The 14,666-nt window shown below is 25.2% G+C and overlaps 2 protein-coding genes and 1 non-coding gene across 12 annotated transcripts in view; 2 read left to right on the forward strand and 1 right to left on the reverse strand.

The window, feature by feature from the left end:
* Positions 1-14,666, forward strand: part of LOC126902945 (putative leucine-rich repeat-containing protein DDB_G0290503) — a 46,967-nt gene that overhangs the window by 16,152 nt on the left and 16,149 nt on the right. The gene's annotated exons all lie outside the window — the stretch shown is intronic.
* LOC126902946 (protein PTHB1) lies at positions 29-14,134 on the forward strand. 9 transcript variants are annotated; one of them, XM_050680749.1, is made up of 16 exons: positions 308-489; positions 574-747; positions 1,411-1,519; positions 7,890-7,978; positions 8,405-8,672; positions 9,666-9,889; positions 10,081-10,217; positions 10,277-10,451; positions 10,597-10,788; positions 10,854-11,111; positions 11,779-11,935; positions 12,004-12,130; positions 12,860-13,024; positions 13,089-13,220; positions 13,294-13,486; positions 13,828-14,133. In XM_050680749.1, the coding sequence occupies exons 2-16, from the start codon at positions 576-578 to the stop codon at positions 13,872-13,874; spliced, it is 2,445 nt and encodes an 814-aa protein (XP_050536706.1). In that variant the 5' UTR covers positions 308-489; positions 574-575; the 3' UTR covers positions 13,875-14,133. The 9 variants fall into 9 exon arrangements, with proteins under 9 accessions (XP_050536701.1, XP_050536702.1, XP_050536704.1 ...); XM_050680744.1 differs by lacking the exons at positions 308-489; positions 1,411-1,519 and adding an exon at positions 29-115 and having other exon boundaries at positions 574-859; XM_050680745.1 differs by lacking the exons at positions 308-489; positions 574-747 and adding an exon at positions 35-115 and having other exon boundaries at positions 1,234-1,519.
* LOC126903381 (5S ribosomal RNA) lies at positions 1,845-1,963 on the reverse strand. The gene has a single exon (XR_007703479.1). It is a non-coding gene; the product is annotated as a 5S ribosomal RNA (ribosomal RNA).

Below are 14,666 nucleotides of genomic sequence, written 5' to 3' on the forward strand. Positions count from 1 at the left end.
GCTATGTTGTTATTTTGTTGCCATAACGACGATGATATTTTGTTTTTAACAATCGTAAAAATATTCTAACTTATGATAAATTTCGCTTTCAGTTAGCTGGGTTTTTAGAACATAGGTAAGTTGACTTTAATTTTTAGAAATTTAATAAAATAAAATAATTTTACAAGCTTATATCGTGTGGGATTTTAATTATTAAATGTTTACAAATATTTTCATTATTATCAAGTTGGAGTAATTGATAAGTTTTATACTGTTAGTATGATTATCTGAAAATTCAAATGACCATCATGATAAGGGTTATTTAATAAAAATATATAGCACTAATATAAGTTATTAAACTTTTTAAGTATTCCTCAAATAACAATCATTAAATGTGACAATATTCGTTAATTTGTTTGTTTTAGTTTAAATTTTGATAAATTAACATATTGTATTAATAATTGTTTTAAAATGGTAAAATTAACATAAAAATTCAAGTAAAATAAGTTTGTATGTTATTTAATAAAAATTAAGAAGAATCGAATTATTATTTGTTTTTGGTTAATTAAAATTAAAGTAATATATTTATTATAGCTATGTCATTATTCAGAGCGAGAGATTGCTGGTCGACATTATGTGGCCAAAACGAAACGTTTAGCTGTGATGCTTTAACGGTAGATAACTTATTTGAAGATACAGATAAAAAACATGAGGACAATATCATTGTAGGAAGTTTAAACGGTGTTCTGAGAGTATATAGTAGTAAAATATTATGTAGATTCAATCAAGATAACATTAGTAGTTTTTTGCCGTCTGACTTATTAATAGAAGTCCAGACTGATAGTCCAATTTTGCAAGTTTGCACTGGCAAATTAGTCAGGTTAGTATGAAAGAAATATATTTAGATTTTAATTTTAATGTATCTATTTTGTAAGATATAAATTATAACAAACATAAAGGTTAGTGTAAATTAGCGTTAAAAAATTTTTAATTTACTAACTAGAATTTCAAAAAACAATCTACTTTATATCACTTATAAAAATTTAAGGATTTAACAAATATAATGAAATTAGGAAAAATTTATTTGTCAAAATGACTTGGAAATAAAAAAAAATTCTTTAAATAATTTTAGTGATAAAATGAAATAAAAAAACTAATTAAATTAAAAATTAAATTTTAAAAGTAGGGAAAAACCTNAATCGAATTATTATTTGTTTTTGGTTAATTAAAATTAAAGTAATATATTTATTATAGCTATGTCATTATTCAGAGCGAGAGATTGCTGGTCGACATTATGTGGCCAAAACGAAACGTTTAGCTGTGATGCTTTAACGGTAGATAACTTATTTGAAGATACAGATAAAAAACATGAGGACAATATCATTGTAGGAAGTTTAAACGGTATTCTGAGAGTATATAGTAGTAAAATATTATGTAGATTCAATCAAGATAACATTAGTAGTTTTTTACCGTCTGACTTATTAATAGAAGTCCAGACTGATAGTCCAATTTTGCAAGTTTGCACTGGCAAATTAGTCAGGTTAGTATGAAAGAAATATATTTAGATTTTAATTTTAATGTATCTATTTTGTAAGATATAAATTATAACAAACATAAAGGTTAGTGTAAATTAGCGTTAAAAAATTTTTAATTTACTAACTAGAATTTCAAAAAACAATCTACTTTATATCACTTATAAAAATTTAAGGATTTAACAAATATAATGAAATTAGGAAAAATTTATTTGTCAAAATGACTTGGAAATAAAAAAAAATTCTTTAAATAATTTTAGTGATAAAATGAAATAAAAAAACTAATTAAATTAAAAATTAAATTTTAAAAGTAGGGAAAAACCTTTTAAAAATAGCCAACAGCACGCAGTGTTCCCAAGCGGTCACCCATCCAAGTACTAACTACGCCCGACGTTGCTTAACTTCAGTGATCGGACGAGAACTGGTGTATTCAACGTGGTGTGGCCGTTGGCATATGGCAAAAGGTTTATTCGTTGATTTAAATAAAAAAAAAAAGCTTTGGATCCATCATTTATCTAAAAACTACATGATTAATAGTACAAAATGTTAAAACTAGAGTAATTTTTTACTTCAATTGTGCCCTTGTTCATATATTTACGTAACATTTTTTTTTATACAATAAAGTAAAGTTAAAAAATTTAGTTATTAATAAAACATAGTGGCGTACGAAGAATTTATCAATGTAGTTACCCTACTCTTACCAGCACTAAAGTTATACACACTATATAATAAAAATTGGATAATAGGAGAATAGCCCATTCTTCGTTTTCACTACTATGACTTGTACATTTTGATAATTTACAAGTCTATTTTAACATGATCAAATAATATTAATTTTGAAATAATATTAAATATTATAATAATAAATATTATAATAACAAATAATATTAATATTCATGATTCAAATAATTTTAAAATTGATGTCAAAAAAATTCATGTAGTGTGCATATTACATAACGAATTCGTAACCAATTCAAACCTAATTAAAAGTGAAATTCAAGATTTTTTTTTTTTTGTTCATCATTGAAAACTATGATACTCAATATCTTGACTTAGAGTGTTTTACAACGTACCAACTATCTTTAGATAGCTGGTACTTGTATACAAAAATGCTCCCTTCTCTCAAAATTAAACTTCAAACTTCCTTCGACTGCGCAGATATACTCTGTGCATTCAAAGGCACTATACTATACTACATGTCATAAAGCATTGAAAAACATGCCTCGCATTTTGACTTCTAGATGTTTATTAAATATAACGATGCAGAGAGATGTACTTAAACAATCGTCAAATAGAACATTTGTTTTACTTAGCTTTTAGTGAAATCATATCTAAGTACCTAATACCAACATTTTTATACTATCCCGTGGCTGTCATCTTTAATTTAATAGAATTTAAATTTAAACGCATTATGCTAAGCTACCAACAATCTAATTGTTATTTATTATTCCGGTGGGTACTTCCTTCTTTATTTGTTGGTTTTTGCCTTTTAATGCTGCGCAATCATATAACAAATTTATCTCAAAACGGAACACAATTACTTTGGTATCGCATTCCTATCAGTTTAAATAAAATGAATCATATTTTATTTTGTTTAATTAAGTCAGTTTTATGATACTACAAATAAAAGAAAATATTTAATTGGTTAGGTGAATGTTTAAATTATTGCTGCGCGTAGCTAGGATTTTGGGATTGGGTTAAACCTTCAATTTTAAGTAACAGGTGATCTTCGGAATAATATGAGATATGGGAGTACATATGACAAAAAAATATATGGTAAAAATGCATTTTAGAGGTAGTAGTAAAATATTGTTTTATGTATAAACAGGTTCAGTAAGTAAAGAAACACGTTGATTGTTACAAACATAAGGACAATAGAACCCCGTTTTATTATTTACTGAAACCCAATAAATTCTCCCAAGATAAAACACAAATATAGTGATTAAAATCACTATCATAANTTTATGTATAAACAGGTTCAGTAAGTAAAGAAACACGTTGATTGTTACAAACATAAGAACAATAGAACCCCGTTTTATTATTTACTGAAACCCAATAGATTCTCCCAAGATAAAACACAAATAAATATAGTGATTAAAATCACTATCATAAAAAACGCTTCGATGCAAATTTGTAAATAGTGTTTAATTTAAAAAATTGGTGAATTATTCCAAAAGCTACATGATCTCCTATTTCATTATTTNTCGATGCAAATTTGTAAATAGTGTTTAATTAAAAAAATTGGTGAATTATTCCAAAAGCTCCTATTTCATTATTTATATTCTGATTACAAGTTTTATGATTTATAAGTGTAATATATGAATAAATAAATAAATATATATATTTTAATAAAATATAAATAGTACTTATCTTTAAAAAAATATAATGATCCAAGCATTTTTCAAAAAGTTATAGCATTATAAAGTTAAAAATATAAAAAAGAATTTTTTTACAAAAATCGAATTTTTTTTATTAATTTTGATATGTTTTCACCATTAAAACAAAATAAAGTCCGAAATTTTTTTTTTTTAATAATAAAGTATATTACATTAGCTTTAATTTAAGTTATATATAAAAGTGTCAGACCTTCCGGAACTCTTTCAAAAGTTAAGTTGAAAAAGTTGTCATTTTAAATCCTCCCCTGTGTACAAGTAAAGGGTCAGATTTATAAAAAAAAAATACCAAATGATAGGTAAAGACATTATGCATCTATGAAATAAAAAATTATATTGATTTGGTCATTTTTAAAAAAGTTATAGCAATTTTAAGTAAAAAAAATTTCGAAAATAAGCGATTTTTAAATTTGTAATTTTTTTGGAGGTTCCCCCCATTTACGGAGAACGAGGGAATTTTTTTAAATTTTTGAGGGTAATGTCTTTGACTAGATAAGATTTATGGTCTTTTGACGTATCTTTGAAAGAAATCGGTTCGGTGAGAGCTGAGAAAACGTGGTAACAGACACATTGTGAGTTGACAATATATGACGAAAATAAAGAACCTATACTAGAACATATACGCTATTTTTCTTTTTATCGTTACACGATTTCTATTTTTAAAATACTAACTTATACTACATCATTTTAACCAAAAGAATTGAAGATAGATTAAAAAATAGCGTTAAATTGTTGTCAAATAGAATTAGTGATGTAAGCTTGAATTTTTTTTTCATTGAAAATATTTAAGGGTGTTTGAAAAATTGAATATTTAAAAAATATAAATTCGTGTCTTATTTTTTATATTAAATATTACATATAGAATATTATTTGACAATTGTGATAGTAATTGATAGTATTACTCTGTAGCGTTTGTAATTTTTAAATAGCAAAAATTTAGGTATTATAATTAAAATTAATTTGCTTGACACATTTCACGGATGTTTAAATCCTTAAACATTTTAGACAATCCACGAAAGCCTTAACACATTCATAAAATAAATTTTTTAACGGTTTCTAAGATTAAGAGTTGGTGTTGTGAAAGGGTTTTGATTTTAGTAACAGCAGTTATTTTTTTACATATTACTATAAATATGGTTTCTACTATATACAATTAGTTTTATCGTATAATATTTAAGACAGTGTACATCGAACAAGACCTATTTCTTTTACAGCAATTTTGGTCAAAAACTATCGTTTTTGACATCTTACCCCATAATTTAAAATGATGAAAAAAGTAGTAATTTNTTTACATCTTACCCCATAATTTAAAATGATGAAAAAAATAGTAATTATTAGAAAAATCTATAAGTTGTTCCTTAGATTGAAAGAGACTATTGAAAAAATAATTGTTTTAGACAGGATATTGAAAAAGTACTAATGCAAATTTCATATTTCAAATACATTCGCAGAAGTCAAGAAAATCATAATAAATCATAAGAATCCTAACTTGATAATATTTCCATACCTTACCCTATCTTTTCTTAAACATATTAAAATTTTTTCTTCTAAAAAGTTGTTATCGACTATCACTTTTATTAAACTTTCATTATTATTTAGCTTCGATATGAAGCTGAAAAGGTATTAATTTTACTATTTTTTATTTCCCTTTCATTTGATATATTTTTTTTTGAAAACTTGTCTCAACATAGCAATTATTTTACAAAAGTCAATTTTCTCAACTTAACCTCTATAAATTTTCTAGAATTACTGGATTCTTTAAACTTATTTAATTAAAATTATTTATTTAATTAAAGCTTATGTTACGTACTATAAATTAAAAAACAAACATTTGTCCCGACGCTGAGAATGCTTAGATGTAAGAATGAAGTTATTAGAGAAGATAGGATAAGGAACGAACATATAAGAGAGAGTATAGGTGTAGCGTCAATCGTTGATAAGATGAAAGAAAATAGATTTGGATGGTTTTATCATGTTATGAAGAGAAAGGAATCGGAAGTGATAAGAACAGTTATGGAAAAGAATATTTAAGAAAGACAAGTTAGAGGAAGACCAAAAAAGAGATGGGTGGATGTTATTCAATGTAATGCGAGGACGACTGACGTAGGCGCAGATAATGTGGTAGATCGTGTCAAGTAGAAATTTAGAATAAGGGTGGCCAACCCCAAGTAGTTGGTATTAAGGTGAGAGAAATGAAGAAAGAAGAAGTTTTTTAATTCAATAAAAACAAAAATAACAACAACAGTAATAACAACAACAACAAAAACAAAAATAACAAAAACAGTAATAACAACAAAAATAAATACAGCGATAACGTTAAAAACAAAACAACAATGACAGAAATAAAAACAATAATAACAGAAACAACATCAACAAAAATTACAAAAACAAGCTAAGTCGGCAGTATAGCTCCAACCTCGGACCTCTAACTATCTCTCCGGAAATGAACATACGATAAGTTAAATATACATGTATATAATATATTACCAATGATATACTAAATTGCTAAAACATAATTTTATCATAAATTAACATTTTAATTATTATTCAATACAACAAATAAAACTATTTTTTTCATTTAATTTTCTTTTTATAATTAACAATTTTGGTAATTATTCTAATAATTTTATGTAAATAAATATTCAATAGTTTTTAGTTACAACTAAATAGGTAAACCTAGGTTAGTTAAAAAAACAGTCATATCTCTTATTCATTATCTTCTCTTTATTTTTTTTCAAGAAGTGATTTTCTAGAATTATTAAATCATTTGAGTATTTTGAGTAGTCAATGATGATATGTTGTATATTGTATCACAAATTGATTTTTTTTAAATAAGTCATGGTTGAGTTAGAAAAATGTATCCAATTCTTGTTCGAATAATAACTTCTTCACATATGGCAATGATGGATGAGTAGTATTTATAAACAGATTATTTTTTACATTTTAAACTTGTTACAGTTTCCCAAAAGTTTTTGAAATGTCTCATTTGTATATTTTTCTGTCTCTTCTCCAATAAAATTTGTTAAAATTGCTGGACTTTAAAAATTTTCGATATGTGTCGTAGGTTATTTTATAGTCCCATTTATTAAAATTGTTTTATACAGTATTAAAGGACATATTGTTTTCTTTTATTTGATTCTTCTGCATAAATATGATAATAATCACTGAAATAGTCCGAAAAACTCTTGTGATTAGTCGGAGCCCTTCATTGTAGATAAGGGTCTAGAATTTTTAAGTTTAATAGGACCGAACAGTAGTTGATTTATTTATACTCTATCCAAGTCAGTATTTTAGTTTTGTAAATAGTTTTTAAACGTTTTTTTTTGTGCTCCCTGTATATTCTGTGTTATAGTCATTTAATTTGTGTATTACACTATTAGCCGTAAATAATATGTAATAATATTCACATTATTTATTTGTTTAACGCTGATGGTGGTGACACTTCCCAAAATACATAAAAGCGATTTTTTTAGTAATTTTTGTGGCTTATAATTTCTTGTGATATTAGCATTTGATGATTTAAAAAATGTAAAGACCAGGGTAATGTTTAGCGACGTTTTTTTTTACCATAACGAACATAAAAATCTTCTTCTACGTTGCACACCACTAACGCCTATAACTAAATATTATAATGCTTGATAATTTTTACAACGGTTTCCTTACCTTATAAAATAGTTAACTGTAGTAAAGTGTAATTGATTTTATATTTATATCTGTACGTTCTATATCGACCAAGTTATAAATTAAATAATTATAATTTAGTTTTATTATTACCATGTTAAGTCAAAATTTTGTGTTCTTTTTATAATTTTTATGATGATCTTTTTTTTTTTTTTAACAGTTAAATAGTTGTACTTTTAAGTAACTTAAAAGTACAAAATTAGCAAAACAATACAATAACATTATTATTATTGATAATATCGATTAAATTTCATTAGAAAAAAATGTTACTATACATTTTTTATAATTCATAATTTTGTTTCAGCTGCTCTCCAAATAAATATATTGCTGCTCTACGTCCTTTCTCTGTACTTATTTATAGCATTAATAGATTACCAGGCTCTACAGATCACGGTAAGTAAATAAATTATCCTACAAAAAATTTGGAAAAATTATACCATTGAATAATTTTATACTCTAATAACATTTTTTTTTAATAATATTATTTTAAAGTGATTGTAATATATAAGGTTATACTAATGTTATAAAAATATTTTATTATATTATTTTTAAAAGTTGCTATTTTCATTATATTGCTATTTAAATTTAATTAATAAGATTTTTATACTTTTCAATATAAGATAAAATAAAGTTTTAGCCGCAACCGATAACTTTTTTCCTGTTTGAAATGAACGTGTTCAACTGTATTATATATTCACATAAAATTTTAAATGAATTACACGTCTTATTTTTTTCCTTATTACAGTAAAAATTGCTTTCTTCATATTTGTAGATCTTTTTATTTATATGTACATATTTGAAGTATAATTATCATTGTAGGTGATCAATATATATTGGAAACTGCTTACGAACATCAATTTCAATGCAGTGCCTATCAAATGGTTATAGGACCATTTGGAGGTGGTACAGGCAAAAGAGATTTTATATGTATTCTGTCGTTGGATGGAACTTTGATGGTTTATGAACAACAGACGTTTGGTTTTCGAACGATTTTGCCTTTATATCTTCATCCATATCCTCTAAAATACGTTGAATCAATTGATGCATTTGTTACTCTTAATTCTGACCTTTGTTTATCCTGCTACAAGTAAGTATATTAATAATATTATATATGTTTTCTATTGTTTGAAATATCTCAGTTATTAGTTTGTAAATTATGACAACTCTTGGTCATCACAAAAACCTAAATATTTTGTTTATTAATTAATTATTTCATAATATTACAATAACATAATATCATTGATTATACAACTTGTGCATTTTAAAATACAACGTTATTATATTAATAATACTACTATAGGTCCCGAATAAGGCATAAAGGGTATGTTGCTTACACTTACTTTAAGTTTTAATTAAAATTTGTGAAAAAAAATTTCATAAGCTTAACTAATAAGTTTTTATCTTACTTATATACATAATTACACATAGAGCGTGTTCAGTTAGTATTGAAACAGGTTAAATGTTACAAACAATAACAACATTAGTAACCCATTTCCCTTTACTTACTGAACATTCTATATATTACATACCTATATTGGGTTCGATATTGTTTTTTAACACATATATTGAGAACGTTTTAGAGTTTTTGACATACGAATATTTAAAATGTATTAGACTTACTTGTACAACTTTGAAACAAAATAGATTTTTGAAAAGCACATATCTTACTTTGAAAATATGAAGCCTTTTGTACAAATTTTCTAGCATGAAATAAACCCAACATTCATTAGTGAAAGTAACAAAATATAGTTCTTTGAAGAAAAGTTCTTTAAAATGAAATAAAGAATGATCTGATATGTAGGTTTTAATGGAACGAATGATCGACTTTTTTCTTATCGTATTTAACTTGTGTCTGTCAATAACTTGTAACATGAGTATTCATAAAAATCTAATAAAAAAATTAATGCTATACTACTTCTAATATGTGTACCACTGTACAGTTTGGTTTAATCGCTTTCAGAATTTTTTTTTTCACAAAAATAATATCTGTTCTTTGAAAAATTATTTTTATTATATGGAATTTTTGATAAGATTTATTATCAGAAAACTTTAAATTATAATTCAAAGTAAAATTTTACAGATATCAAGAGTTAGCAGATTCAAATATTAAACAGAAATGGCCTATGTGGTCTTGTAACATGGGTGAAACTGTTTATGACATTCAAACTGTGTCAATGACATCATCTTTAACTACAATTCACGTATTAGGAGAACGAAATTATTATTGTTTTCAAGGAAATGGCGTTTTGTGGTTTATGAAACGACTTCAATACTCCCCAATATGTTTTCACCCATATATTATAGGTATTCAATTGATATTTTAAAAATATAATTTGTATATAATATCTCAATTTATATGATATGTCAATTTTAGAAATTCAAATTTTACTGTAAAATTAAAAATAATTGAAAATAATTAGAAAAAATTATATTTAATTTAGTAAATTATTTCATCTATAAAAACGTTTGTATATTGAATTATTTCGATTTGACAGATAGTCACCCTGATACAAAAATGATTTGTATGATAGTATCTGATGTTGATACACTAATGATTTATGAACAAACAAAACTCAAGTGGACTGCCAAATTACCATACCGTCCAAGTTTGATTTCTAGAGCTTCTTTCAAAGTAAGAGAAACAATTACATGTTACTTATTTTCTGTATTTATTGCAGTAATTTCAAATAGGAAATTCAAGGATGTTTGGTGCTATTGTCGGAAGTTGGAGAGTTAAGATTATGTTATTTAGGTACTCAACCTGAAACATTTATGGCACCTGAAAGGCCAGTTATTGAGTACAAAGACGCTGCAAATGAACTTGCCCAATTAAAAGAAAATGTTGAAAAAATGACCATAGAAGATGGTAATAAAAATATGACCTTCATATTTTTTAATTTTTGTACTTCTTAAGTAATGCACTATTTATTTTATTTTAATTTAACTAATTATATTAATTAATTTATACTTGATGAGTATAATAGAATTGTTTACGATGGATTTATTTTTAGACACCAACACTCCTGCTTGGTTGAAATTAAGTTTGCGGTGCAAAGACATCTATCCTAGTACAGAAACGAGAAATACATGTGATGTAGAGGTTGATTTGGTACCTTCATTAACCACAAGTTGTACTCAAGTATCATTTCTCTTAACGCAACCTCTTAAAGCTATACCATCAGTATTGCATTTCAATAACTTGTGTGAGCTTTTATTTTCTGTTAATATTTTATGTTTTTTTAATAAACATCAATTTTTTCAATTTTAGCGGAATCTGTAACGATTCACACTAAAATATTTAGAGACAACGACGATATGATATCTGCCGTATCGTCATTATATTTACTAGTATTTGTTTATTATTTTACGGAAGATTCACAAGTACCTGGATTAGTTCAGCAATCAATTAGATTACCATTGTCTATGATGTACAATGTTAGACCGCAAACACCTGTTTCAGATTTTATGTGGTCAATTAAATTTTCAGTCGATGAAAATCCTATAGCATTAAAATTATTATTTAAAGGTAATTTTTGGATATTGCTGGAAATTATGTTAAACATAAATGTTTGTTCGTTGTTAATATTGCAATAAAACTGAATGGAATTAATAATGATCATATTTAAATAAATACTCTTTATAATAGTTTAGCTTAAGTTTATAATTTGTTCATAAGTTGTTGTTATTTGAATATAATTTATACAAGTCTCATATAGTTTGTTATAATGAAAGTAACTATATAAAACAATGATAACAATTGTCATATGATGTGTAAAGAATGAAGTTTATAAAACTACATAATAGAAGTGAAAAAACAATAATTCTCAAATAAAAGTTTATTCGTAAATTTCCCCAATATACAGATAATGTGAACGTGAGTTCAAAAATGACGATTATTTGGTCGTTGAAATACAAAGTGGTTTTAACTTGTTCCATCTGATACTGTATTGAAAAATGGCTGCGTTCATAAAATTATGCGATATCCGAGGTAAAATAATTGCATTTGTTCCATGTTATGTTGCACGTAACTGAGTTAAAAACGTAAATTATTGTTAATTATCGTATAAGTTATTCAGGTTAATAGTTGCAAATCAAAACATTTTTTGGTATACAATGGTATGATTCCTCCTCTTCTTTTTTCATGTCATTTTAACATTGATTTTTACAATAAATATGTTCAATCGATATTGCAGAATTTTTCGGTGGATCCAATTCAGAACAAGATTTATTTCTTTGTACTACAGATTCAAACTCAATTCAGATTATAAATTCTGCTTCAACAAATATTTATGAAATTCGATCAACAAGCCCTGTAATCGCATATCCCATTATACAAGAAATTTTGTTAAGGTAAAACAAGATAAAATTAAGTTTATTCCTATGCATTTAAAAGTGATTATTATATTATCGATATTTAGACATAAAGAATATTACAAGAGTAAAAAGTGCATAATTCGTTGTGATAAATCTGAAATACCTACTGAAATTTTATTTAAATTCATCGAGGAACATATTGACTTGTTAGCAAAGTTATCTTCTATTCAGGTACCACCAAAACAATTGTCATTCAATGATTATTTGAATAAACAAAATTTTTTTATGAAGACAAGAAAGAATCATAATTAATCAGATAGTTCACCATTATTCAGTATACAGATTCAGTACTAAATGAGATAACTTTCATCCTAAGTTACCTTAAGCAGTTAAAAATATATATATTTTTTAGTGTTGTAGTCTGATGTACCAAATGTTAATGTGTATCAGTCACTTAAAAAAATTATTTCTCTACGCTCCTATTTTATTTATACACTAATAGGAGAGTATGGAAGTCATTTCTTTGACCTCCATTATAGTAAAAAACGATTTCTAAAAACTCCAATCCGTTATACCACTCTGTTATAATAGAAATCGAGACGATTCCAATATATGCTTTTTTTGTAGCTGCCTGTGTAAAATAGTTATACAGTAATACTTGAAAGTTCAGATTTTTTTTTATTTATCGTTAAAACTTATAGTTAGTTTATTTGACATACAGATATTTAGTGTTGAATAATACATTTACTAAAAAAAAAGTTTGGATAAAAATGGACTTGCTAATATCATGATTTACAAAAAAAAAAAAAATTAATTAAATATTTACGTTGATTATAAATTTTAAATAAATAGGGTATAGTGAATATTATAAATTACTTTATTTTAGTATTCAGTGTAATTATTATTAAAAGTATTACAAGAATAATTTATTGGATTTAAGATTTTGTATTGTCTTTACAGGATGATATAGCATCGTTATGTGCACAATATCGTATCATTCAGAAATGTCTCTTCAATAAACTTAAAGAAAACACTGTGGAATCTGTATCTAGTATGAGTATTTTGATTGACGATACCCATACAACATTAATGGAAAAAATGACTGAAGCAGATGTTGTTCAGCGGGTAAATTATAATGTATTGAAAGTTTTTTAGTTGATTTATAATATAGAAATGTTTTTAAAAACAGGATGTCAAAGTCAAACGCTCACATGTCGATTCTTTGGCAAGACTATTAATAGTTATCTTAGAACTGTGTTCAGAAAACGACACAGAACTCAAATATTTCAAAGAAACTTTGTTTTGTTCTAATGAATATTTAGTATATATATATATATATATACATATACACAATTTAATTTCTGTAAAATAATTTAAGTTTTGTATGTTCTTAGGAATGGGAAAAAATAGTATATCAATCGTTATCCAGTCTGGTAGATAGTGAAATATTAAAATTAAATTGTGTTCAAAATGACAATCCAGAGTATTTGAAAACTAACTTGAGAATGCTAATCGATCATTTCGTTAGGCGTATAATCACTCCAGATGAAGAATTCAAACAATCACTGACTAAAGATAATTCTAGAGGTATGTCCAACAAAATATTTATGGTTTATTTACTATAAAATACAGATCATGATATTACGGAACTCCTATTGGAATTTCTATTGTAAAATGACTTAACACAAATTTTTCTCTTTCATTATCTTATAAATAATCGATGATTAAAAGAAAAAACTCAATCAATAATATGTGTTGTAAAAATAAATCACCAACATATTTTTTTTTACAATGAGGCCAAATTTAATATTTCTCTGTAAGCGAAAAATCACCTAACTGACCCCAACTCTTTGTATCATTATAATAATAGGCGGAAATCAAAAAAATTTCAAAAAAAATATGTATAATTTTTAAAAATAATGTTTTAGGATCTGTATCACCTATACTAGAATCAGACGAAGATTTCTATTCGTAATGGTATCAAAACTTTAAGAAGCGTTTAAAGAAATTTATTATTATTATCAACATTTTTAATGGTTTTGTGTTAAATTGAAATAAAGACTTAACATTTAAAATGTAAGACGTATTCAGTATAAAAGTATTTATATTTTAACTATAATAAATTTAAGTAATATTATATTATTTTATTAATTTATATTGAAATAATATTACTAAAAATGATTGTTCGATTAAAAAACACGGAAATTTTAATACAGATTCGTAGAAAAGTAAAATAGCTTTATCTGAAGGAATTTTAGACCTGAAATCTTATATTTTTTAGCTCTTGTTAAGTATTTATGTGAAAATAAATTTTTTCAAAAAAAAAAAATTATGATTTTGATAATTTTGTTTAGTTATGTTTAGTTACGATAGTGTAAGAATTCACTTTTTCACTTTTAATGTTTTATAAGCAAAAATGATGTTTAATAAATTGAGGTTAAATTGTTTGTTGTTGATTAAAAATATTTTTCAAACATTAAAAGTCTATTTTAAATGTTTAATAGTTACTATACAGAATTTTCTCTTCTATAGTTTACATCGTGTTTCCGTTGGTCTAAAAATATTTAAGTGATTATTTTGTAATTTGTTGTGTGGTAGTCTCTAGGGGCTGCGAAGGATGTCTATTGGAACCAAACGCAATGGATAAACAGACGTTTTATAGCGTTATAAGAGGATGCGCAATGCAGTAGTTACACTAACATGTCCGTTGGACTTTATCAATAATCCCACAGGAGCATCGCTGTAGGAATGCGAAAGACTTCTACCG

The sequence above is a fragment of the Daktulosphaira vitifoliae genome, unplaced genomic scaffold (genome assembly GCF_025091365.1).
Source record: "Daktulosphaira vitifoliae isolate Bord-2020 unplaced genomic scaffold, ASM2509136v1 Scaffold_3, whole genome shotgun sequence".
In the NCBI taxonomy this organism is placed as follows: domain Eukaryota; kingdom Metazoa; phylum Arthropoda; class Insecta; order Hemiptera; family Phylloxeridae; genus Daktulosphaira; species Daktulosphaira vitifoliae.

What these genes read in the sequence shown, in the direction of transcription:
- LOC126902946 (XM_050680744.1), top strand. Translation starts at nt 576, where the DNA reads ATGTCATTATTCAGAGCGAGAGATTGCTGGTCGACATTATGTGGCCAA. An exon ending in ATTAAAATTATTATTTAAAG is followed by an intron (nt 11,112 to 11,778) that starts GTAATTTTTGGA and finishes TCGATATTGCAG; the next exon opens with AATTTTTCGGTGGATCCAAT. An exon ending in ATACAAGAAATTTTGTTAAG is followed by an intron (nt 11,936 to 12,003) that starts GTAAAACAAGAT and finishes ATCGATATTTAG; the next exon opens with ACATAAAGAATATTACAAGA.